General features: G+C 33.2%; 2 protein-coding genes across 2 annotated transcripts in view; one reads left to right on the top strand and one right to left on the bottom strand.

Annotated features, from left to right (window-relative positions):
- LOC108909557 (pickpocket protein 28-like) overlaps positions 1–954 on the bottom strand; it is a 34,183-nt gene extending 33,229 nt beyond the window's left edge. Inside the window, exons 1-2 of the mRNA XM_023454939.1 lie at positions 777–954; positions 317–550 (exon numbers count right to left, since the gene is read on the bottom strand). Coding sequence (XP_023310707.1) covers positions 317–550; positions 777–954 — 412 coding nt within the window. The remainder of the gene's footprint in view (positions 1–316; positions 551–776) is intronic.
- Positions 955–4,094: 3,140 nt separating this feature from the next.
- On the top strand, positions 4,095–24,077 carry LOC108909556 (venom carboxylesterase-6). The gene is made up of 22 exons (XM_023454938.1): positions 4,095–4,139; positions 4,198–4,335; positions 5,115–5,243; positions 5,300–5,456; positions 9,554–9,739; positions 9,971–10,170; positions 10,339–10,507; positions 11,639–11,808; positions 11,864–11,993; positions 12,046–12,187; positions 14,455–14,609; positions 15,054–15,124; positions 15,184–15,321; positions 16,277–16,408; positions 16,459–16,615; positions 17,269–17,454; positions 17,594–17,796; positions 20,012–20,180; positions 22,463–22,632; positions 22,694–22,823; positions 22,887–23,028; positions 23,830–24,077. Exons 3-22 carry the CDS (start codon positions 5,127–5,129, stop codon positions 24,014–24,016), a joined length of 3,111 nt encoding a protein of 1,036 aa, XP_023310706.1. The 5' UTR covers positions 4,095–4,139; positions 4,198–4,335; positions 5,115–5,126; the 3' UTR covers positions 24,017–24,077.
- Positions 24,078–25,182: the final 1,105 nt, after the last annotated feature.

The raw sequence follows: 25,182 nt of genomic DNA, 5'->3' as shown, positions 1-25,182 counted from the left end.
TTCCTTAGTTTTGTACAGATTTCCCTAGTCCTGGCCTGTAACTCCGTTCTATAGGAGTCCCAGTCAGTTCTTTTTGGGTCTCTGTAGGTTCTTACTTGCGGATTATAATCCGTTATAATTTCAAAGTGGATATGTCTATGATCCGACATTGACGGCTCATTCGACACATGCCACCTCGCAATATTATTACATATCGGTCCCGATCCCACTGTTATATCGATGACTTCACTTCTATTTTTTATAACAAAGGTGGGCTCGTTCCCGACATTCAAAATCTCTAGATTATAACTAAAAAGAAAATCTAGTAAAGACTCACCTCGATCGTTGACATCGCTGCTTCCCCACACCGTATGGTGTGAGTTAGCATCACATCCCACGATGAGTTGTTTCTTCTCCTTCTCGCACCAGGCCACCAGGTCCCTCAGTTCCCTGGTTGGAGGAGATTCTTTCTTATCGTAAGGGAGGTACGCTGAGCAAACTACCAGTTGTCTCTGCGTTCCCTCCGATACATAAGTCACTTCGGCCGCCACCAGGTCATCCGTGCAGAACCCTGGAAGAGGAAAAATATTAATACTACTCTTGTAATAAATACAAGCTCTAGGTCTAGTTTGGTGGCCACAATACAGTAAGCCACCATTACTTACCTGCAATCCTCTGATCCGGGATCCATGTACCCAAGGCTCCTGGATCAAAGCTAAATCCGCATTTGCGCGCGCCACACTGGCACAGAGAGCAGCAGATGCCGCTCTACTGTGCTGAATGTTCGCTTGTATTACCTGGAATTTGACCAGATAATACAGATTTTGGTCCCTCCTGATCTTCATCAGAAGGTCCCAAATCTACCCTGCCCTTCTCCAGGTTCCTAAAAAGGACCCTGGTGAATTCTATCTTTAGTGTCCAACAGAAATCTGCTGTATTGTTGATATCCCATTTTGCTTGGTATCGATTCTCCATTTCATTTATATCTTGATGGAATCTTTCTCCTTGTTCTTCACTGTAGCCACCAAGGTTTTAAGGAAAGTAGTCGAGGTGAGAGTGTAGAAGAGTAATTTAAGATCCATCAAGCAACCTATAAAATTTTTCAATATCTTTTCAAGCAAATTTTCATAATACCCACTCTTCTCATTTTCTAAAAAGTTCTGAGAGATATTCTTGAAATTTTGACATGTTGCTTTTTCAGTGTCACTCATCTTTGTTATGAAATTTTCGTTGTGAAATAGAGAACGAATTTGAGGACTATCAAAAATACCTTCTTTCAATTTTGCATCATTTATCGCTGGAAACTTCTCTCCTAAATATTGAAAACAGTCACCGTCTTTGTCTAGAGCTTTGAGATACTGCTTCATGAGACCAAGCTTGATATGAAGAGAAAAGGGTTCGCTGCAAGAAAAGAAAATTGTAATAGTCCGGGCGGTAGAGCATTCGAGGCGTTTATATTTGAAGTTATCTATTTTGTTGTACAGAAAAGTCCCAAATATTACGTAGAATAAGAATCCGAGTTTGCCCATTCCAAAAAACCATTGCTAAATTCAGGAGAACAACAAACATACAAAAAGAACGAAAATGACCCGTTTTTCAACATATTCTTCCCTGTAACATTGAAAGTAAGCCCTAAATAAAAAAATAGCCATTCTTTATTTTTTGTTTATTTGACGATTTTCTATAAAGCTACAATAACTGCGAATCAAAAAGTTGAATTTTGCATTAACAATTGGCGAAAATAGTAGAAAATCATATGTATATTTAGAGCAATTTTTAAAATAAGTAAATATTTATAAATATCCATGAAACTTTGTGAACAAATAGTAAAACATATGTCAATTCTATCTTAAAAATTTTGCTACGATCGATCGCGTAGTTTTCGATTGACAGGATTGTTAATTAGGAAAATTTCAAAAAGAGTATCGGTACCGCGGGTTTAAATTAAGGTTTAGAAAGGGCACACAATTTTTTAGAGATACTTGTTGTCATAATAAACAATGATCAATACTATAAATACCTATTTTTACACTTTTATAACCATTTAGAATTTTTTTTAACAAACAATTATTTATTGCCAAAGAATTTTCTATGCAATCGACAAAATCTTGTACACATTAAAATTAGATCTTGAGATATAGAAGAAAATTTTGTTATACTTCAATGAATTAACAGAGAGATCATTAAAATAAGACAATATATTTTTTAAATTAGTCATTAAAACGTGAATTTCGTGGAATGCATTGATGAACATAAACTACTAAAACTTGATTACCATAATATAACTATTTTTTAAAAGCAAACGAAAGTGACATAATTCTTTAAACTCAAAATTCGTGCAAAAATTATTTATTTTATTAATTTTTGATCACATTCGTTTTCCTCTCATTTTGCTATATCAAATTTAAAAAAAGTCGTCTTGATAAGTGCTACCGTTCCCGAGAAAAGTCATCTTTTATCGCGCATATGCATTTTGAAACCCATGCGGCGCGCGGCAGCGCAGTTGCTCTCAGTCATCCCCACTCCTGCTCTGCTGAGAAATTCCAGTGACCACGGTACCTTTCTTGAAATTTCTTTCATTAAGCTTTTAGCTGCCGAAAATGCATTAAACGGATATTGAAAGTATTTACTTGTAGTTAGTATAAAAACATCTTTTTTTTCCACTTCACGATTACGAAAGCTATAAATTATTATTAATTTTATGTTTCTATATCTCAGAATCTACACAGTAGAATGCTGTCGTAATTGGTTAAAAAGCAAGGGGTTACGACGTAGTTTTTATGTGTGCAAGATTTTGTCAATTGCGTAGAAAATTCCATGGGCAATATATACTAATTGTTTATAGATTAAAATGTTGAAAAATTTAAAAAACAAATTCTAAATGGTTATAACATTGTAAAAATAGAAATTTTTAGTATTGATCATTGTTTATTATGACAACAAGTATGTCTAAAGAATTGTGTGCCCTTTCTAAACCCACGGTACGCGGTAAATTTTTGAAATTTTGTTAATTAACAATCCCGTCAATCGAAAACCACGCGATCGATCGTTTCATCGATAATTATAAATATTTGCTTATTCAAAAATTGCTCTAAATATACATACTTATGATTTTCTACTATTTTTCGCCCATTGTTAATGCAAAATTAAACTTTTTTGATTTGCTGTTAATTTTATAGAAAATCGTCAAATAAACAAAAAATATAAAGTGACTTTTTTATTTAGGATTTACTTTTAATTTTGCAGGAATAAATATGTCGCAAAACGGGTCAATTTTCGTTCTTTTTGTGTTTGTTGTTCCCTTGAATTTAGCAATGGTTTTTTGGAATAGCAAAACTCGGATTCTTATTCTACATAATATTTGTGATTTTTCTGTATAACAAAATAGATGACTTCAAACACAAACGCCAAAGCTTGCTTTTACTCTATCGCCTAGACTATAAGAGCAACATCAAAGAAAGCCTGGTTTGAGTCAGTGTTTGAGCTAAACGGACTTTAGATTCGGATACAGCAAATTAAAATACATAAAGTCTATTGGGTGAAATCAAAGGTATATACCACTTTTTTATTTTGTGTGCTGGTGTAATTAATGTGACAGTAATTTTAAGCAAGTTTAAGTGACATAACGATGTTCTTCCATGGCAATTATTTTTTATTGGTTTTTTCGATGCGATCAGGGTCTAATCAATTTTGAAACGAAACAGTTAACCGAAAAAGGCAAACGTATACGAAATACTATAAGCAAAATATGTAAAAAATTTGGATATAAATTACTTTTTAATAAACGTAACAAAATTCTTGTCCATGAACTAAGGTATTGTAAAATATTTAGTTTTGTTACAAAGTTTGTAGTATAGATAACGATAAGAACAAAACAGGTTATTATTTTAAACATTATACTTGTTTACATCAACAAAAGTTGAAAGTGCCACCACTACATGTCATTAAGAGGGAGTATTTAGTAGTTATAATATGCATTGATAAATTAATCAAAATGTTCTACTAAGATAAGCTGAGAAACACTATAATATACTTACACTTGAAATTATCATTTCTCTATATAAGTATTTTATTTTGACAAATCTATTTAGTAAACATTTAAAATGATGTCAGCACATCTGTTTATTTTTTTAATTCTTAATATTTTCTTAGCTGTTGTGGTAAGAAGCGTATTTTTTAAATTCATAATCTCTTGTAATTATCAGTCATTGCTACTAGTTTTCAGAAGACACACTTGTTACGCTTCCAAATGGAAAAATAAATGGTCGGGAGGCGAAAACGTTTAAAAACACTACGTTTTTTGCTTTTCAAGAAGTACCTTATGCTGCTCCACCATTAGGAAACCTTCGTTTTAAGGTAAGAACTGAAATCATGCGTAAACCATAATTAAGGTCAAAGAAGTGTTTATTATAAGTATAAATAAATGCACTTCACGCAGATTCCCAATATTTAGTGTTTCCTATTTATTTTGGACTAATAAAAACTTGTGGATTATTTTTATACAGGGTGATATTGAATAGAGTAGCACAAACGCTACCAGTGCATCTAGATAAAAAAATAAGGCGAATGAACTAAATATACCTTAGACAAAAGTTGCACTCCTGAGGTATTGCAGGGTCTTGAATGTTGTAGAGCCAACCAATATTTCCTTCAATTTATCTTGAACGATGTGACGCAAATAATTTACATTTGGTACAGACATTTGTCCAGTGCAGACACATACTTTCTATTAATATTGTTTAAATATATCCACCAGAGGCGCTGCTGTCGACTATATGCAACATATTATTCCAAATAATTTTTCACCCTGCATGAAACTTTTTTAAAGAAGAATAATGCTTATTAGTCAGGAATATACGAATTGACGTTATTCTCATTCAATGTACTATCGATTGACAAAATATTTCTACATAAACGTTAGACAGGTGAAATTGGGTCGATAATAACCGTATTTCAGATACATAGTGTACTGTATATTTTTCTGAGGATTTATTAACTTTAGCTAGTTAACCAACAACTAATAATAATAACTGACTTTTACAACGGAAAGTTTATTTTGTAAATTATGAGAAGCAGATAATATTTACTTGTTGCTCTGTAATTCCAAACGCATACGATTAAACTGTAAATTTCAGGCACCGGCCCCAATGGGGAATTGGGAGGGAGTACTCGACACTACAAAAAATACAAAAATATGCGTGCAAGGTAGTGCTGGTGTAATGCAAGATGAGGACTGTTTGTATTTAAATGTGTACACGCCCGTGGTAAAGCAATGGTAAGCTTCAATTTATTTCTTATTTATTTCTTTGCCATATTTTAGACTCCCGGCACTGAAGCCAAATTGCCCGTATTAGTTTTTATACACGGAGGAGGATTTATACGTGGTAGCGGCGTATACGGTGGTTATGGTCCAGAATTTTTTATGGACACGGGGAGACTTGTTGTGGTCACCATTAACTATAGACTAGGACCCTTTGGTAATAATGTTTTAAAATACAGGCTGTCCCCTAAGCACATGATCAAAAAGGTACTGCGACATTCTTTGGCTTAAAAGAAGACGATTTGATCTAACTTTCATTAAGAAAAAATGTCGGGTTCCTCTGCTATTGACTGTCAGAGTTCTTGAAGAAAAATATGTTTTTTGTAATATCTGGAGAATGTTACGATGGATTTTAATGAAACTTGCTGTGGACTTGTTCCTAAGTAAAACTCATGTTTTGATGAACTGCGTCCATCTGCCTTGGGCTAGTGGTAAATTCTTGGGTGTCTTGGTACAAGAATTACCAGAACTTTTTATTTGGTCGCTGGAATTAATTCTTTTTATTTTTATTGATGTATCAGTCCTTTTTCGTGTTCTTGGTAAAATCTTCTAGCATTCATAATTTTTACGCAAATTTTTTTTTTTTCAATTTTAGACAATCATTATCACTACTACTCAAGTACAACAACTACTCACTACAATTACTACTGTCGTAGTAAGCGATGATGTAATTTTATAATAAATGAATTGTCAATCAATTCGTTTCGAATGGCGTTTTCTAATGAAGAGATGACCTACTTATCGAAGTCTTAGGGTTTTGCGAAGACAACTTGGGTCGCGGCGCGATACCAAATCGACGAGTTCCAGATTACCGATTTACATGGATTGAAAAGAGTTTGCGGGAGACTGGGCAATTTGGTGTATGAGCCATTGACCGTGTGGGTTATCCTCAAGTACGAAATGCAGTCGTTGAGGGAAACGTTTTAAATAGGGTCGCTGAAGATCCAAATATCAGTACTCGCTGTCTGACAGTGGAATTTGGCGTACCAAAAAGTACAATTAATCGTATCAGAAGACAACAGCTTTTCCAGCCTTATCATGTGACGTCTATTCAGGAGCTTTTATCATACCATTTTGAGAGAAGGCTTCAATTTCGCCCCTTTATTTAAGGAGCGTCGGCACGCCACCCAAATTTCACCAGCCGAATTTTATACACCATTACGCAGAAGAAATCCCTCATGCGAGGCGTATTAAGTACTGTTAGGTGGAATTTCTAATAAATGTTTGGGTCGGGATCATTGGTGACATCCTTCTGGGTCCTTATGACATGCCGCGCCGCTAAAATAGCGAACATTATTTCAATTTTCTGATGAATACTTCTCCAGTTCTAATGGAAGATGTCCCTCTCGATCTTCGTGCTCAGATGTGGTTCATGCACGATGGTGCTCCTCCGCAGTTTAGTGCAAATGTAACTGCACATTTAAATAATACTTTTCCATATAAGTGGATCGGAAGAAGAGGGAGAGATGTTCTTGTCGAATGGCCCCCCAGGTTCCCCGACTTAACGTTGTTAGATTTTTTTTTTGGGGAGCCTTGAAGAATAAAGTTTACGCTACTCCTGTGGAATCCCAGGAAGAATTATTGCGTAGGATTCAAAACGAGGCGGACGTAATACGGAAAGATCCAAAAATGTTGAGTATGGCTCAATTCAATTTCAATCGAAGGATCCAGCTATGCATCCAGGAAAATGGGAGACATATCGAACATGTCTTGTAATTTCACCATCATCTATCGTAAACTATCATCCAGTTTCAATAAAGATAATTATGTCTTTCCTAAGTACGTCTTTACATGTTTTGAATGTTAACAAAAAATAAATCTAAGGAAGTAAAATGATATTCAATCCGTCGCATTGCGACAGACTTTAAAGTTGCGACCATTTTACTTTCAATATTGATATCCTAAGTAAAAGAATTGGCAATTATTGGAAGCTGGTTCTTGTAAAAGGACAAATTTACTGCGATACATTTAAAATAAAAAAAACAGAAAACAATTTTTTGCGTAAAAACTATGAATGCTACAAGGTTTTACCAAGAGCACGAAAATCTCGAAAAAGGACTGATGCATCAATAAAAATAAAATTAATTAATTTCAGCGATCAAATAAAAAGTTCTGGTAATTCTTGTACCAAGACAGTCAAGAATTTACCACTAGCCCAGGGCAGATGGACGTGGTTGCTTCATCAAAACATGAGTTTTACTTAGGAACAAGTCCACAGCAAGTTTCATTAAAATCCATAGTAACATTCTCCAGATATTACAAAAAAGATATATTTTTTTCAAGAACTTTGACAGTCAATAGCAAAGGAACCAGACATTTTTTCTTAATGAAAGTTAGCTCAAATCGTCTTCTTCTGAGCCAAAGAATGTCGCAGTACCTTTTTGATCATGTGCTTATGGAACACCCTGTATGGTGGTTATGGACATTACCACCGAACTATTGTGATACAGTTGTGAATTTTTGTATTTACATAAGATGTAAAATTGTGGATCCACACTTTCCCACTGCAACTATTTGCAGCTTTATTGTTGACCTCCATCTAACAAATGTTCAAAATGACCTCCCTCAGACGTGACACAAGATTCAACTCTTCGCCTCATTGATTGTCGTATTCGCGCAAATATTCCTGGTATATTTCTTATTGTCTCACAGCCGACTATAATTCGATTCTCAGGTCATCAACATTTTCAACGGGAGTGAAATAAACTAATGACTTAAGAAAACCCCTAATGCAAAAATCAAGAGGATTTAAATCCGGCGATCGAGCAGGCCAATGTTCCGTAACTCCCCTACCTATCCAACGATTTGGATATACTGTGTCTAAGTGATTACGTACATTAATGCTAAAATGGGCTGGTGCACCATCATGCATGTACCATAGGTGTTGTCTCAGCTGTAGAGGAATTTCTTCAAGAAGAACAGGTAACTCTTCCTGTAGGAAATTAAGATAAGATTCGCCTGTTAGTCGTTGTGGGAGGAAATATGGACCGATTAAATGATCATCAATTACCCCAAGCCATACATTTACGGAAAACTGATGCTGAAAATGAGCTTCAAAGATTCCATGGGGGTTTTCCTCAGCCCATAAGTGATTGTTATGGAAATTTCGTATACACTGTCGTCCAAAAGTAGCCTCGTCAGTAAACAAAACGGCATTTAAAAAATTAGGAATTTGAGCGATTTGATGATTAATCCATTGGCAAAAAAATAGGCGCGGAAAAAAGTCTCTAGGTAGTAGAGCTTGCACACGTTCAATATGAAACGGATACAATTGCTGTTCTTTAAGAATTTTAAATACAGTGAAGTTGCTTACATTCAATATGTTGGCAATTTTTCGAGTACTTGTTTCAGGTGACTCCGCAATTAACTCGAGAACTGCTTCTTCTAGTTGCACAGTTCGTACTTCTCGAGGGCGCCCACAGTCAACCGTTTGTTTCTTAAATGAACCATTTTCGCGCAAACGTTGATGAAGACGAGCAAATATTGTGTGATGAGGTACCCTACGTCCTGGATACAACTCAGCATACAATCGTCGAGCTTGCCGACCATTTCCATTACTTCGACCATAGACAAAATGCATGTCTGACAATTCCGCATTTGTAAAATTTTCCATTCTTTTCGATAAAAGAAAAATTAATTACTTATTAACACTAATGTTATAGCAAACTAAAAGCTTAATAAATTAATAATGACGAAACGCTAATTTGACATTTCTTAAAAATATTCGTATTTAACAGACAAATGTTGACAGTAGCCTACTAGGTAATGTATTAAAGAAATAAAAAATACGCGTTAAGATGTTTTATTTTTTTGCATCAAAACGGCGCCCCATACGAAGAAAAGGCAAGAGAGATTTTTTGTCACAAATTGAACGAGGAATTCAAAAATGATTTTTAATTTGTAATATCTCAGTGGCGTACCATTTTTTTCTTTAAAAAAATTGAGATTATTACCCGTACGCGCGCCAATGATGAACATAAAATTCTTAATTGCGTGTCAAAAAATGCGCAATAACTACCTCTTAAAACCCACCAAATTTCATTTGCACATCTCGACCGGTTTCAGAGCAATAAATTAAATCGTCAGTTTTTAAGAAAAACTTTGACACCCCGTATCTCGGAAAACGAATTATTTTCGGATATACTTTATAAGCAAACTGCCATTATTTTCTCATGTAGAATCACCCCCTGAAATTTGTCGCACTTATTTACTAACACCCTGTATGTATATGAGTATTTACATCCAATATTACAGGATTCTTATCAACGGAGGATGACATCATTCCAGGAAATTATGGCTTGAAAGATCAACGCTTTGCGTTGCAATGGGTTCAAGACAATATTCATTTGTTTGGTGGAGATCCCTTAAAGGTTACCATAGATGGTCAGAGTGCAGGATCTGCTTCAGTGTCTTACCATGTTTTAAGCAATCAGTCAAAAGGTAACTTTTCCATATTTCTTGCATTTAGTACAATTAATGAGTATTTTCTTAAACCATTGTTATCGTTGGTAATATTTATTTGCAAGTCATACATTCTCTTTAACAAAGTTCACTCGTTCTTTATTTACTAAAGAACTGAAGAGCTCATTTTAATAAATTTACCATCACAGCAATAAATATCTTCTTCAGTTTACATTTGCTCCTCAATTAGTTTTATCTAATCACTTGCAGGACTATTTAGAGCTGCTATTCACGAGAGTGGTACTGTTCTAACATCCTGGGGTTACCAGAGGTACGCAAGAGACATAGCTTATAAAACTGCTGCAGCATTGGACAGCTCAATCACGAATAGCAATAGTTCAGCAGAGGTCCTAGAAGTCTTACAAAAAGTAACCGCTAGGGAGCTTCAAGATGCTGCCAATATCATACCGGTAGGTATCCTGATGAAAATATTATCTTTTCTATAGTTTTATTTTAGGTTTTAAATAATGAGTCGTGATATAGTTTTAGTATTTTTTTAAGTTATTTTTATTGCCTTTACACTGGTAGACTGGCTCCAACGTCTTGAAACTTCCAATACAACTGTGTCTTTGTTTTAGGTACCCACGAAGCACATAAATCCAGGATATATATTTGCTCCTGTTGTGGAAAGCGGCGATGATGCCTTCTTCACAGAACTTGCTTATGAAGCTGTAGAGAAAGGCAATATTAACAAAGTAAAAATGATAGTAGGGATGAACTCAGAGGAATGGATAGCACGGGTCTCTAGTAAGAGTTTTTCTCGTATTGTACATTTATTTTCTATCAATTTTGAGAATCGCTAGAACTTTAGAAAATAGTGCTATAACACTAATAGATTTTTCTTTTAATAAATTAATATCAGAGGTTGCCCGAATCACCGCCACTGGTGATTCAGGCAATCACTGACTTGACAACCTCAATACTCTTATTCTTCTTTTGGAAATTTCTGTCCTGGTATATACCAAATTTGGATGAAACATTTGGTACTTTAGTTGATATTAAAAAAATTAAACTTTGGTACCCTGTATCTTCAAAATTAAGGCCCTGAGAGAAAATAGGTTATGTGAAAAACTGGCGTTATTTTATTTCTAGCGATTCTCGAAGTTTATGGAAATCAAAGTGAATCATCAATAATTCAACTCGTACCTACTACTAATAATTTTATTTTTACGAATTAAAACTTTTTTATATCTAATATCAAACAGTTTCACAATAACAAGGGAAAGCTTTTTTCTTAAAACGTTTTCCAAGTTTCCTAATGCATTATCTTTCATTGTTGCATGTGAAACGTAAAATTTCATTATTATAGCTTTTACAGGGCGTTCACAAAATAGGTGAACATCGACGCCAGGAAACGCCAAACTGCTAATTTTGCCGAGCCCCACTTTGTCGTATGGTAGGGATCTTTTACTTGCCTAACATTGTTTAGACAAGGGACCAACAGTTTTCAATCCTTTCCGAGGGATGATATGACCACCTATACAACCCCCCCCCCCCCCTAAATTCGTATAGCTTCTGTAAATACACCGACCTACAAGCCACTAGAAGGTGGTCGAGCATCACGAGCCTTCCCGGATGGTCGCCCAGCCAAGTACTAACCGCGATCAGCGTTGTTTGATTTTTCGTATTAATTACATGGATGCCAAGTCGTTAGGAAGCACTCGCTTTAAACTTTTCTATGGATTATCATATTAATTTTTCATAGAAAATAACAATATGAAAACTTCAATTTCAAATTAAACAAAGATCTGAGAACTATTTCTTAGACGTATTCCAAATTTCAATTTATCATGTGACAAATGATGATCTTAAGTTTGCAACAATACTAGCTTTTAGCAAAATATATTCTGTGTGTAACTTCAAACAACTCTATTTTAGGTTTGGATTTTTTTAAACAAGTATTGGCAGGCTACGACCAAGATCTAACTCAAATCGTTAATGACGATTTTCATATACAAAACGAGAGTTTGCAGCTTACCATTGCCAAGAAAATTAGGGATATTTATACAGAAGGACTATTCCAAGACGATCTGGGTTCATCACTTAGGGTAACTATTTTTCATAGTTACTAAGATTTATTTATAATATTTCAATAATTTTTAGTTTATGAGCGACTGTCGATACACTGCGAATATAATCAAATACGCCCAAATCGTGTCACAGTTTGCTGATGTTTACTTTTATCAATTTTCTTACGACGGCGAATTAGGAGGTGGCAACCTGAAGATATCGGGTGAGATACTTTTAAATTTATTATGACATTGGTACAAGTACTCTTCTCGTAGGGGCAGAAAGTGTGGGTCACTCAGAGGAACTACAGTATTTGTGGAGAACCAATAGGAATGACGATATAGAAAAATTTGCAGAAGCTGATGTTTTAACGCATAAGCGAATCCTTAAACTATGGACGAATTTTGTCACGGACTTGTAAGTACATGGCTAACAATTAACAATTTTTTGTTTTCATATGTAATACTTTTATAAAATTGAAATAGTATTATTTATATTTCATTATTAATGTGCCTACAAGAGTTTATTAATGATTTGTTGAATTCGTTTTTAGATATTTCTTCAAACTACTTCCAAAAAATATTGATTACTTTAATTCAAACATATGAATACCATTTTACTTTTTATGTAGAGACTTTGAAAGAAACTTAAATAATATAGTGTAATATAACAACCCCAGGTTCGATCGACAAAAAATAACTAAACGTAGTTGTGGCCAAAAATATGTGTGATTGTCATTAGGACTACCTACGTTGTATGTATCTATTTTTATATATATTGACCGGAAGGCGCTGGCTACTAACTTTGTAGAGGGGATGTATGGTTTAATTATATAAAACAAAAGCAGAGTAAATACATCTAACCTTTATTTACATACAATTCAAATTAAACATGTGACAAATAGAAAGAACAACAAAACATTAACAACCCTTTAACATAGAATGAGAGTGCCAGGCTCACCTAGAGCTCCTGTGGGGAAAGAGCATGGCAGAGAAACCCACGATCGTTACTCTTAACAGTCAAATATAAATACAAAACAACCGCTAACCAAAGGCATAAATTAAGATCCTTTGCTAATAATAATTAAGACTTGTCCCATTTAATGCGTCACTAAATGTCATCTCACTCATATCAGACAATCACACTTCCAAGTAAAACTGAAGAGGTTTGGTGTTAGTTAGCCGGCAGAGCCGGAAGGTTCTGGAGTCCCATACGGGAAGCAATCCAGCTATAGTTGAGATTCGGAAGATCTGTTAGCAATTCTTTTTTTGTATTTAATTATTCTTTTTTTCAGATTCGTTCCTCACGGGCGAAAATGTAAGTGAATTCAACAAGGCCCTTATATGCGTATGACATAAAGTGAGCACAAGAAATCAAAGATAAGCGTAATCATGATAAAACAAATTAAATGTGAAACAAAGAAGTTTGTTTTGCAATATCTGGGCAGACACGACAATATATCCATATTTTAACATGTAATAAATCATGAACAATCGTTAATAATAATTGTAACAATTTTACTTTAGAAAAATATACGCCCCTGAACATAAAACAATGAAGGCTAAACATACACAAAGAATTATTATCATGAAACATCTATGTTTTTCGAACAACGTAATCATGACAAAAACAAGTTAGATGTGAAACAAAGAAGTCGTTATTGTAATATCTGGCAATCAGGTCAATATATATATTTTTAACATGAAATAAATAATGGGCAATCTTTAAGAATAATTATAACAATTTTACCTTAGAAAAATATATGCTCTTGAGCTTAAAGCAATGGAAGCTGCTAACTAATAACACTTTAAACACTTAATTTTCTACTACTTTTATATTTTCCGCACTACACTGATCATCTTACTACCTATCTGTACACTGTTCTCACTTCCACTGCCTATCTTCAACTATTTAGGCTTCCTTCCAGAATTTCCTACCTAAGTGCCTGTTTTTTGTGCTTCCTTCTACCGACCGTTAATATTACTTTTTCATTGTTATACAACACCTATGTAACAGGTGACGTCGAAGTTGATAAGTACGGTTTTGCACAATAGTTAATTTAGACAGTTCTTAGTCGAAAATTACCGTCCTTAAAATGGAATGGGCATATTTTTTCCGTTTCGTTCTTTAAGACAACTTCATAAAGCTCTGATTTCTTAACACTTGATTCGATGAAATTTTGTGTGGAGAGTTTTATTGGGAAATTGGGATTTAGTTTTGGTTTTTTCGACTTATTCTTTGGTTAGTAGAGGTTTTGAGGAAATGCAGATATTTTATAAAACTATATATTTTTTGCAGTAAATAAAGTACTGCAAAAAATATAGTTGTTGCGTGTCGCTATTATCACAGAAAAAGTGATTTCAATTTCTTTCTGTTAGTTATCAGTTACAGTGACCATTTGGGTTTATTGATCTCGTCAGATTATGAGATTTGAATAGGCGTAAGTTGGTATAAATCGTTAACAATATTATATATAGCTACAAACTTTTTTATTTAATGAGGTATTTTAGCGAGTATACTTTTTTTACAATAAATAAAAAAAACATATAGGTACATCAATAGATTAAATATAATAAAAAAAATACTCTTTCGTGTTTATAAATACCTATGTGATTTGGGTAAAAAATGAACTTATAACTTAAATTCGACAAAAGATACGAAGAAAAATAACTGACCTCTTTTAGGAATCCCACTCCTGAGGCAGACGAGTTGTTACAAAATATATCTTGGCCAGTAGTCGAATCCAACAATTTCCAGTACCTGGACATCCGCGAGGATTTGACAGTGAAGATAAATCCCAAAGAGAAAGTTTTTGAATCATGGGACAACATTTATCAAAGTTATGCCATTCGACCATTAGATACATATTAAAACATATTAATGCGATTGTGAATAATTGATAATAAAAATTGATATTGATACTTTCCATTCATTTCTTTATAAAAACTTTAGTTTATTATTTACACAAAACACTTCAGTTTATCTTATCAACCGAAGTACAAAAATAATTTGATTAAATTTCAAGTAATAACAAGGAAAGGAAACAATTAGATCTACATCATTAGAATTATACATATGTTTAAAAAATATAGGATTATTCATAGGTTTTATCTAATAATAAGTAACAAATAGCTTGTTCTATTATTTACGATATTTATTCTAACGTATATTCAGATATCAGTATCGATATGATTTACATCACATATCTGGTTTATATAAGTACTTACATAAACTTTACATTTTTATAATAATAACCAAAATTAGTTCATATTAATCTATAAAGCTATTGAAATGTCGAACAAATATTGCTTAATATATTTCATTCTACATACGAGTACATATTTCTTATTTGTGGTAAGGGAGGAAACATTTACGGACGTTACGGGCAAATATTAAATTAATATGTGCAAAAGTTTTCAGAAGAGTCTATTATAACAATTTCCAATGGACAGATAAAAGGCAGAGTTGCAAAGACCTTCAAAAATTCCACCTTTTACGCGTTTCAAGAGATACCATATGCTGCACCACCTGTCGGAAGTTTGAGATTTAAAGTAAGTCAAAATACAAAAAAAAAATAGTATAATGAATTTTTAATCAACAAAGAATAGTAAGGTGTAAGGTGCCTCGAAATTGACGATCATGCCTTTTGGGTATGATACGTTGTGGCTAAAGAAATTGAATATGAAGATGGAACAATTTCCAACGACCTTCCTTACCGAGTTTTAAGTAATAAAAATGCATCATTTAAAGTTTATTAAACATGAATAATATTAGAAAGCAGAATATTATCCGCATATCAAAAAATGTGTTCAAATAGGATTCTCAAGGCAAACACCTACATGATATATCATGGTGAAAAATGACCTTTCTACGAGTATAGTATATTTTCATCTATCAATTTTATGACCTTCTCAATAGGTTCGCATTAAAATTCTCTCAATCCACTTCTAGGGAAATTTTTCAATCAGGAAATTTCTCTTACATTTTTCAGTCTGCTGAATAAAAAATTTTCTGAGTAATAGATTGGAAGAGGGGAATCCAGATTAAGGCCTACTAGGTAATCAGATCTGAATATCATGGATTTTTTGCCAGTCAATAAGATATCATATTAGTATTTGCGTTGTTGTAGCGTTAACAGACAGAAATGTGCTACAAAGGATTGCTTCCATATTTCATCGTGTGAATGAATTGCCTTGTCGTATGAAGAACATATTTGAACACGTGCTGTGACATATGCGTACATCTTGTTTTCTAATATTATTTGTTTTTAACGAAGATTAAATGATACATTTTTGTTTTTGTTTTAAGAACCCAACAAAAAAGATTTGGAAAATGCCCCACTTTTCTTGTTCGATTTGTTTTAGCCCCCTCCATTAAATTTTCAGGCACCCTGTATTTAGATTCGAAGATATTATCTTCCTTGGGATATAATTTCATTTTCTATACATTTCAAAATGGAGCCATTTATTAATTCTCTTTAGTTGCAAAGTGTATCATTTCTTGTAGCCTCCAATTCCAGTAAATAATTGGGATGGAATATTAGACACGACAAAAAATACAAAAATCTGTATCCAAGCAGGCGGTACAAATACCATGCAAAATGAAGATTGTTTATATTTGAATGTATATACGCCTGTGGTAAGAAACCTGTATATTTTGAAAATTCTCATAAAACCGCCAATTCTAAGATTCCAGATTCAGATGAGAAACTCCCTGTATTATTTTTCATTCATGGTGGAAAATTCTTATCGGGTGATGGAATTTACACTGCATATGGTCCAGATTTTTTCATGGATACACAAAAATTGGTTGTGGTGGTTATTAATTATCGACTTGGACCTTTTGGTAACAATATTAGTATATATGTTTAATTACCTTATGTAGAAATTAATATTACTTTTAAAAGTTTGAATTTTAACTATATTGCTCAATTAAAATCGCTCTTTTTTACTTTAAATAGATATTTTTTCAATTTAAATTTTTTTAGCTTCATAAATTTTGTATTCTCCGATTAATTAAACTTTACGTCAGTAATTTAACTTTATTTTAACGGGAGATGAAGTATAACTGGTTGCATAAGGCTGAAAGTTCTCTTGATAGGATAAGATATGACATAATAAATGTACTTTACTATTTTTTTTGTTAAACAATTTATTAAAAATATCTTCGTATCTATAGTAAAATATAATCCATCAACGAAACATCACAAACTTAAACATTACTTTTGCTAGAAAAAGGCAAAAAGCCTTTGTTGTATGAATTCTTGCTGAAGAGTAAGATAGTACTAAGAATATTACAATTATTGTTCTATAATTTGTTTTATAAACCACAATAATTTATTGAATAAGGAAATAATATTTTGACATTCATTTATTAAAAATTTGTGATCATATTTGCATAAGACTAAGTAGAGAGTTTCTATCATAAAGGGGACTTTTGTAATTTTCTTTATTTTTTGAAGAAACAATATTATACAGATATCTCTAAAAATATTTTAGGATTTTTGTCCACTGAAGATGAAGTAATTCCTGGAAATAATGGATTAAAAGATCAACGCTTTGCATTGCAATGGGTTCAAGAAAACATCCAATTCTTCGGAGGTGACCCGTCACAGGTTACTCTAGTTGGTCAAAGTGCAGGATCTGCTTCAGTTTCATATCACGTCCAGAGTAAGAAATCTACTGGTAAGAAATGAAAAAACAAATAACATATTTATACATAGACTTAAGATAAGCACACATAGAATGAGTAGAGGGTAGGTACTTATGCTTTTGTGACTTCTTATGTTTTTTATTTTATAGAATTTTCTAAAAATTCTTCTAGGCTTATTTAGAGCTGCTATATGTGAAAGTGGTACGGTCCTAACTCCGTGGTCTTATCAAAGGTACGCTAGAGACATCGCCTACCAAACCGCAGCAGCTATCGACAATTCTTTTACAACAAAGAATACCTCACAGGAACTGTTGACTCTTTTGCAAGGAGTATCCGCTAAGGAGTTACAAGCTGTTGCAGCTGATCAAATATCTGTAAGTACTCGTAAATGCAAATTTATGAACATTGTACCTGCTGTTTCTTTTTTAAAAAATAAAGAAATGCCTATACAGGCTGTGCCATTTAACACTCGCTGCCAATATCTCCGAAATGAAGACATTTATTTTAGTTCCTGAAACTGGGATTGTTAGGTCCCTCGAATAGCTTCAAATTGTAGTTAGAACTGTTAGTTCAAATCTTTATGTATAGACGGCGTGCCGTTACTAAACATTTTTTTTGAGCCTTGGAACGTAGAAATGCAGTCAATCTGAAAGATCGTTAAATTTTGAGTAATTTTTGTAATATAAAGTTTTTCCCAATATTTACTTGTTTTCGAGACATGTCGACTTCAATATGCAATGTATGATGTAACAGGAAAATCTATTATTTATCTAAATCACACCGAGGCAAAATATTCTTTTCTATCACGCGCGCTCGCTATGGGACCTATAGTGTAGGGGGTTAGGTGCACGGAAAGTGCTAGATAGTACAACAGCGTGATGTTATTTTCATAGCGCAACGCTGGAGCGTTGCGCTATGAAAATAACATCACGCTGTTGTACTATCTAGCACTTTCCGTGCACTTAACCCCCTATGCTATAGGTCCCATAACGACTCGCACTTGTGATAGAAAATAGTATGTGCAACTCGTTCGGAAAAGTTGCCATAGCGCCACTTGGGCGCTTTCCGCACTCGCTTCGCTCGTGCGACAACTGCGTCCGCGTGGCGCTATTGGCAACTTTTCCCCACTCGTTACACAATGTACTATTAAAAAATTGTTATATGACTTTATTTACACCACATACTAACTAACAAACAATAAATTATAAAAGAACGAATGATCAACTACAGAAAAAAATGTACAATGGTAAATCTTATAATTAATATTGTTAAATTGAAAGACGCAAACTGATCAAACTGTAATTATTGGAAAACTAATATCTATCGTGTTATACATGTTTTATTTTGAACAAATGACATGAGCCACCTATGACTGCATTTTTTTATAAAATTTTATAAAATACGGTTCGTCTCTGCCCCTTATAAGATTTACCATTGTACAAGATATTTAATTTTAGAATATTTTATTATACATAACGTACATTTCCTTAATGTCAAAAGTACAGTTGTTAAATGTGCAATGCATGAAGGACATGTTCTTCGAACGATAGGGAATGTCTGCTACAGTGGAATTTTCTTGAGTTGGAAGCATATTTTTTGCCATGGACACAACTGCTGTTGATGGTCCTGGTCGTAAATTGGGTCATATTCCAGCTAATGCACTCCCACATGTTCTAAACACTTTATTTCTGTCCTATGCGCCACCGATTCATCACATACCCTTCAGTGACCGTTGACGACTTCCCACCACCATGTTTCTTTAGTGTCGTCAAGTCTCCTCCAGAGTCAACTAAAAGTGTAGCACACGATCTTCGAAATGCATGAGCTATATAGGTATGACTTAACATTTTCAAGTAGAAAAAAATTGGCTACTGTTTCAGGTATCTTATAAAATTGATTTTTGTCTTCAACCTGATTGATCTATTTTCCATTGCGATATTCATAAGACAGGCGGCGATTCTTTGCTGCTGCTGGACGAAAGGCTATGTATATTCTGTAAATTTAATGTATTTTTCAGTAACTATAAATCTTTGCTTAAGTTTCACAATTAATAGCGTTTTCGAATCGTCAAAATTATCTAATGTTACCTGGCTGATTTCACAAATTTGACAAGTTCCTGCAATCCCAAATACAAGAACAACATTGGCCATTAAATCAACAAGAGCGATATTTAAAAAATTACTAATATGTGTACCAGTAAAAATCGCAATTTCTTGGTCATGTAACCTTACATATTATTGGATTGTAACGCACTTTTAATCATTGAATAATTAGATACCCTGTTGATGGCTTTTGTTGTTGCGTCAATTCCGAAAAATAAGCCAGTAACTCCGTCTCCGAGAAAGAACCTGCATGTCATTTTCACCTTCTAAACTCCGAATAAGAAATATTTTTGAACTTTAAATATTCAAAATAACTAATAAATAAACTTAAATTGTTAATTAACTATTGTTTATTTTGCGTTATTCTGTTACATATTGAGCATACGGCACTTATACCGCGAAATAGTGTTGAAAATTATTAATTAATTCTTTTATGTATATTATTATGTTATCTCATTTCTTCTGACTGTTACATTTTACTTTTTAGGTACCCTCTAAACATATAAACACAGGATTTATATTTGCTCCAGTTATAGAATCTGGGGAAGATGCTGTAGCAACAGATCTTTCATATGAAATATTAGAAAGGGGTGAAATCAATAAAGTGCCAATGATTATAGGAATGAATTCAGAGGAAGCCATAACTCAAGTTAACAGTAAGCTATTTTAAGTGACTTTGCTTTTAATGTATTTAGGTAAAGATAATTTAGTTTTTGAAAGCTTTTACCGAGTGTTTGGTTGTTTCAATAGATGTAAAGTACTTTGGAATTGAGGAGATTATTATTATCATATCTTTTCAGATTGAAACTATTTGTTGATGTCCATTGATAAAAAATGACTTATGTTGATTTTTAGTCTACCCATGCGTTGTTTCAACACTTTTACCCTTGCATTATTTGTTTCTTAAAAAAAATCAATCATCGAAAATAATAACAAATTTTAGATACATGAGTAATCTAAAATTTATTAGGTACTCGTTAAGATTCTTCAGTATAATTGTTATAGTCAATTTTAATTTAAATTGTTTTCAACCAAACAAAAAAATACTTTTAAACAAGTGAGAAAAATTGATGTTAAATTCATACTATGCCAGATTCCATTAAGCAATTTTGAGTCTTCAAAATTAATAACATGCTAGAGCATATTATGCAAAAACGTAAAACATATTACATTGACATACAAAAAAAGTGGTCTGCACCTTTGATTTGGCCCAAAAGGGTTTATGTATATTGGTATCGATTCTCTATTTCACTTATATCTTGATGGAATCTTTTCTTGTCGTTCTCTGTAGTCTCCAAGGTTTTGCGGAAAGTAGTCAAGGTGAGAGTGTAGAAAGTGCAATTTAAGATTCATCAAGCAACCTAACTGTTTGAAATTTTTTAACATCTCTTCAACCAAATTTTCGTAATCCCACTCTCATTTCGTAAAAAGTTCCGAGAGATATTCTTGAAACTTTGCCATTATGCTTTTTCAGTGTCATTTATCTTTGTAATGAAATTTTCGTTTCGGAGTAGGCATTTGAGGACCATCAAAAATATTTTCTTTTAATTTCGCATCACTTATCGCTGGAAACTTCTCTCCTAAATATCGAAAACAGTCACCGTCTTTGTTCAAAGCTTTGACAATCTGTTTGATGAGACCAAGCTTGATCTGAAGAGGTGGTAGTAGAATTTTGAAGGTTCAATCAATGGTCTGTGTATGCTGTTCTTTGGCACTGGATTAAACTCCTTTTTCGTTAGCCACACTTTCTGAACGTTGTGATTTTTCCTATCCCTGCTATCCCATATACATAGGAAGCAGGGATATTTTGTGAAACCTGATTGCTGGCCCAGGATCATGGTTGAAATTTTTAGATCACCGCATACTTTCCGTTGATGTTCCGACTAGTTTATTTTCTCCAACACTGTCTGCAAATTCTCGTAAGTCTCTTTCAACTTCGTTGAATGAGCTATTGGAAGTTGTAGCAATCTTCAGTAACGGTTATTAAGCAATAACATTTATGTGAAGAACACTTGATCCAATATAGAAAACGTCTTTCTAAATTTTTGTCACTCTCATTAATATGAGTTTTTGCTATTTCCAATTATTTTTTGCATTTTTTTTGCAAAATCTGTAGGGGGATACAGCTAATAGATATCAGACTCAAATTCAGCGTATCAAAATATATAAAAACACACTTGACCAACGTCAGAAAAAAAAATTTTCCGATTTTTTTTGGGCTCAATAATGTGATTTTTGTCGATTTTTCGCTTTTAGGTGATTTTTCGCTATTATTTTATGATTTTTACAAAATCTGGGGTGGGCTGCAACTTTAAAGACTTCAGATTTGGATTCAGCACATCAAAATACATAAGGGACCCACCTGATCAAGTTCAGAAAAAAATTTTTCGAATTATTTTGCGCTCACAAACGTGTTTTTCGGCGATTTTTCACTATTTTTTGCCAATTACTCAAAATTTTGGCTATTTTCGAGTTGAACGGACTTCATATTTGGATTCAGTGTGCGGGTGTTATTATTCTTTTCCCGGAAAACATTTGTTTGGGCGGCAAATAGGTACGATGCTATTCAAAGTGATTCTTTATTTCCTAGAGTTTCATCTCCTGTGAAGATGCAGTCAAGAAAATCGTCACCTTCATTGCCCCAGCTAATATTTAATATCAGCGGAATGACTTGGTATACACTTTATGATATTGAATATTCATATTGTCAGTGATTATTTCATGCATTAGAGAACATTAGTGGACAGTAAATTCTAAATAGTTTGTGATTCCCGATTTGTAAAAAATGTATAACATACGACTTTTTATGGAGACACTAGATATTTTTGGAGACACTAGTATTAAAAAAACTATAGAAGAAGCATCATACCTTTGACATCGTGTGTTGTTTTGATGCGTTTATCTCTGTTTTCATAATTTTTTCAGTTTTCCATTTTAGGTTTGGGATCGTTTAAAAAAGTAATGAGAACTTACGACAATGATCTCACTATTATCGTTAACGATGACTTGCATGTAGATGAAGCTACTACTCAACTTACAATTGGTGAAAGTATTAGAAAGATTTATACAGATGGTCTGTTTCAAGATGACTTGGCTTCGTCAGTCAGGGTAATTATTACTCAATTAATTTGTTGATTATAATATAAGTACCACTTGAACTCCTTTGCAGTTTATTAGTGACAGCAGATATTCTATGAATATTATAAAATATGCTCAAATTATTTCAAATTTCACAGAAGTTTATTTTTACCAGTTTTCATACGATGGGGAATTGGGAAACGTTGATTCGTATATTGACGGTAAGCAGCAACTTATATTATCCTCTTGGACTTACTAATTAATTAAAGTCGCCCACGTTTCAGGAGCTGAGAGTGTAGCGCATTCAGAGGAACTTCAGTATCTTTGGAGAAACTCGAGAAATGATGATATAGAACAGTTTTCTGAGGCTGATGTTCTTACTCACAAACGATTGATCAAGATGTGGACGAATTTCGCAACGCGATTGTAAGTGTTTGTCTTTTTATTCTTTTTTACATAGGACGTTTAATAAATTCATATCATAATTTCAGAAGGATGTGTCTTGGTTTAGTTTAGAAAAAAAAGCCATAATCAACTACTGGTCCAAGACTACTAGTTGAGGCACAGAGTGTTGACATTTCTAAAAACTATGGCATTTATTAAAATATCATTAATTTCGCTAAATTTTTTAGAAAATTGTTAAGTTTAATGACTATAATCAATTTGTCTTTCAGTAATTTTAATTAAAAACTGTTTTCCCTTCTGTCTTTAAGCAATCCTGTATCCATCACCAACAGTTTTATGAAAAGGTGCTACTTTCTGTATCTTTCTTTATTTTGATGTGAAGAATTGCCCATTTTGGTAAACATGAATTGAGAAGTTGAGCAACTATAATAGATAGAAAAATGGTCAAATAGAGATAGATTTAGAACATTCTGTTACTAACTTAATAGCACTCTCAAACATTTTGTTTTTACGATTTTTGAAATCCTTAAAAATCTTATCACAACTTCTTGCAAATAATTTCGTTCTGTATTCAAATTTTTGGTCCAATGCTGCAGTTCTGAAAAATCGTCCCAATTTTCTTTACAGCTCTCTTTTAGTTTATGAGCGCCATATTGAATTGTACACTGAATGAAAAGAATGTTTTATAACCTTTTCAGCTTTTCCAATTTTTCTCTTTCCGAGATATGTGCACCATCAAAATGACCTACAAAAAGACACGATTTAAACTGAAAATTATAATATAAAGGTAACACTGTTTGGTTTTATTGTAACTCATTATAGGAATCCTACGTTCGAGAGTGACGAACTGCTAGAAAATATAACATGGCCACAGGTTGCATCCAATAACTTTCAATATCTGGATATCCGCGAGGAATTAACAGTGAAGACAAATCCTAAAGGAAATGTTTTTACACCGTGGGATACTATTTTTACAGAATATGCTGTTCGACCATATGATACATATTAAAACACTATAACTGTTAAACATATAGTAACAATAATAAAATGGATGGGTTGTTAAACTAAAATTGCCTCATTTTCTCCGTAATTGTTCGAGATAGAAAAAAAGATGCAAGTTGTAGAGGTTTTTAAAAAGTTTTTGTCCCACGTACCACAAATACTACATTGAGTAGCCAAGACCAATAACTCATACAACTCTATGTTATGCCTCGCATATACGTACTTTGTCTGTAGTGTAGACATTATAATAATTGTATTAGTCGTTAGGTGTTCATCTATGACATACTACTGATGAGGAGAAACAAGTCCGAAACCGGTATATACAGGATGAGTCATTAATAATGATACACAGCTTAATGGCAGATTGTTGACGTCAAAATATAGTGATTGAGCCAAACATACCTTAAACAATTGTTACTCCGTTTCGTTCTACAGGTTGTTAAAGTTGAAAAAATATTTTCGATTTTTATCTATATTTTAGGTATATGTATGGACCGATTGTTTTGAAAATTTGTAGTTTCTCCTTTTTTGAGGAGACAAATACGAATATGCAAACAGTGTTGGGGTCACGTCTAGAGGGCGCTAGTTATACTGTCCAATCAATGTAAAAATATGTCTAACTTTTTGTATTTTACAATTTTGAATTTTTTAACTATAAATTATTGAACTAGGTTCAATTCTACATAAAAAAGGTATATTAGTTACAAATCGATAAACTAAACCGTTTTCGAGATACATACGTTTTAAGTTTTTGAGATTCGGCGGGAATTAAATAAGAAAATTAGCAGGTCTTAAGATAACAAGCCTGAATTAAGAATTAAGACAAACATTACAGCAACTGAAAATTTTATTACACTTTCTTAGCCTTTTATTTAACTTTTGTCTGACGTTAAATAAAGTTCTATGTTGTTTTAGCGAATTTAAAACAGGGCTACGTGCAGGCTAAGGTACTTCGCTACCGCATCCAATCCAACGGTGCGGGAAATTTCTATTAAGATATTCTCTTCTCTAAAAAATAACGACAAGGAAAAAACTACTTCCTAATCAAATTGATTAGAATTGGCAGAAACAATATGGTATTGTAATGACAGCTGTCAATTTATTATATCAATGCCTACTACTTTGGAAAAAATTATTTTCTAATTTAATTCCAGTCGAATCACAAAAATTTAA

The sequence above is a fragment of the Anoplophora glabripennis genome, unplaced genomic scaffold (genome assembly GCF_000390285.2).
Source record: "Anoplophora glabripennis isolate ALB-LARVAE unplaced genomic scaffold, Agla_2.0 scaffold449, whole genome shotgun sequence".
NCBI classification, from domain to species: Eukaryota; Metazoa; Arthropoda; class Insecta; order Coleoptera; family Cerambycidae; genus Anoplophora; species Anoplophora glabripennis.
This window is presented reverse-complemented; position numbering and strand designations above follow the sequence as displayed.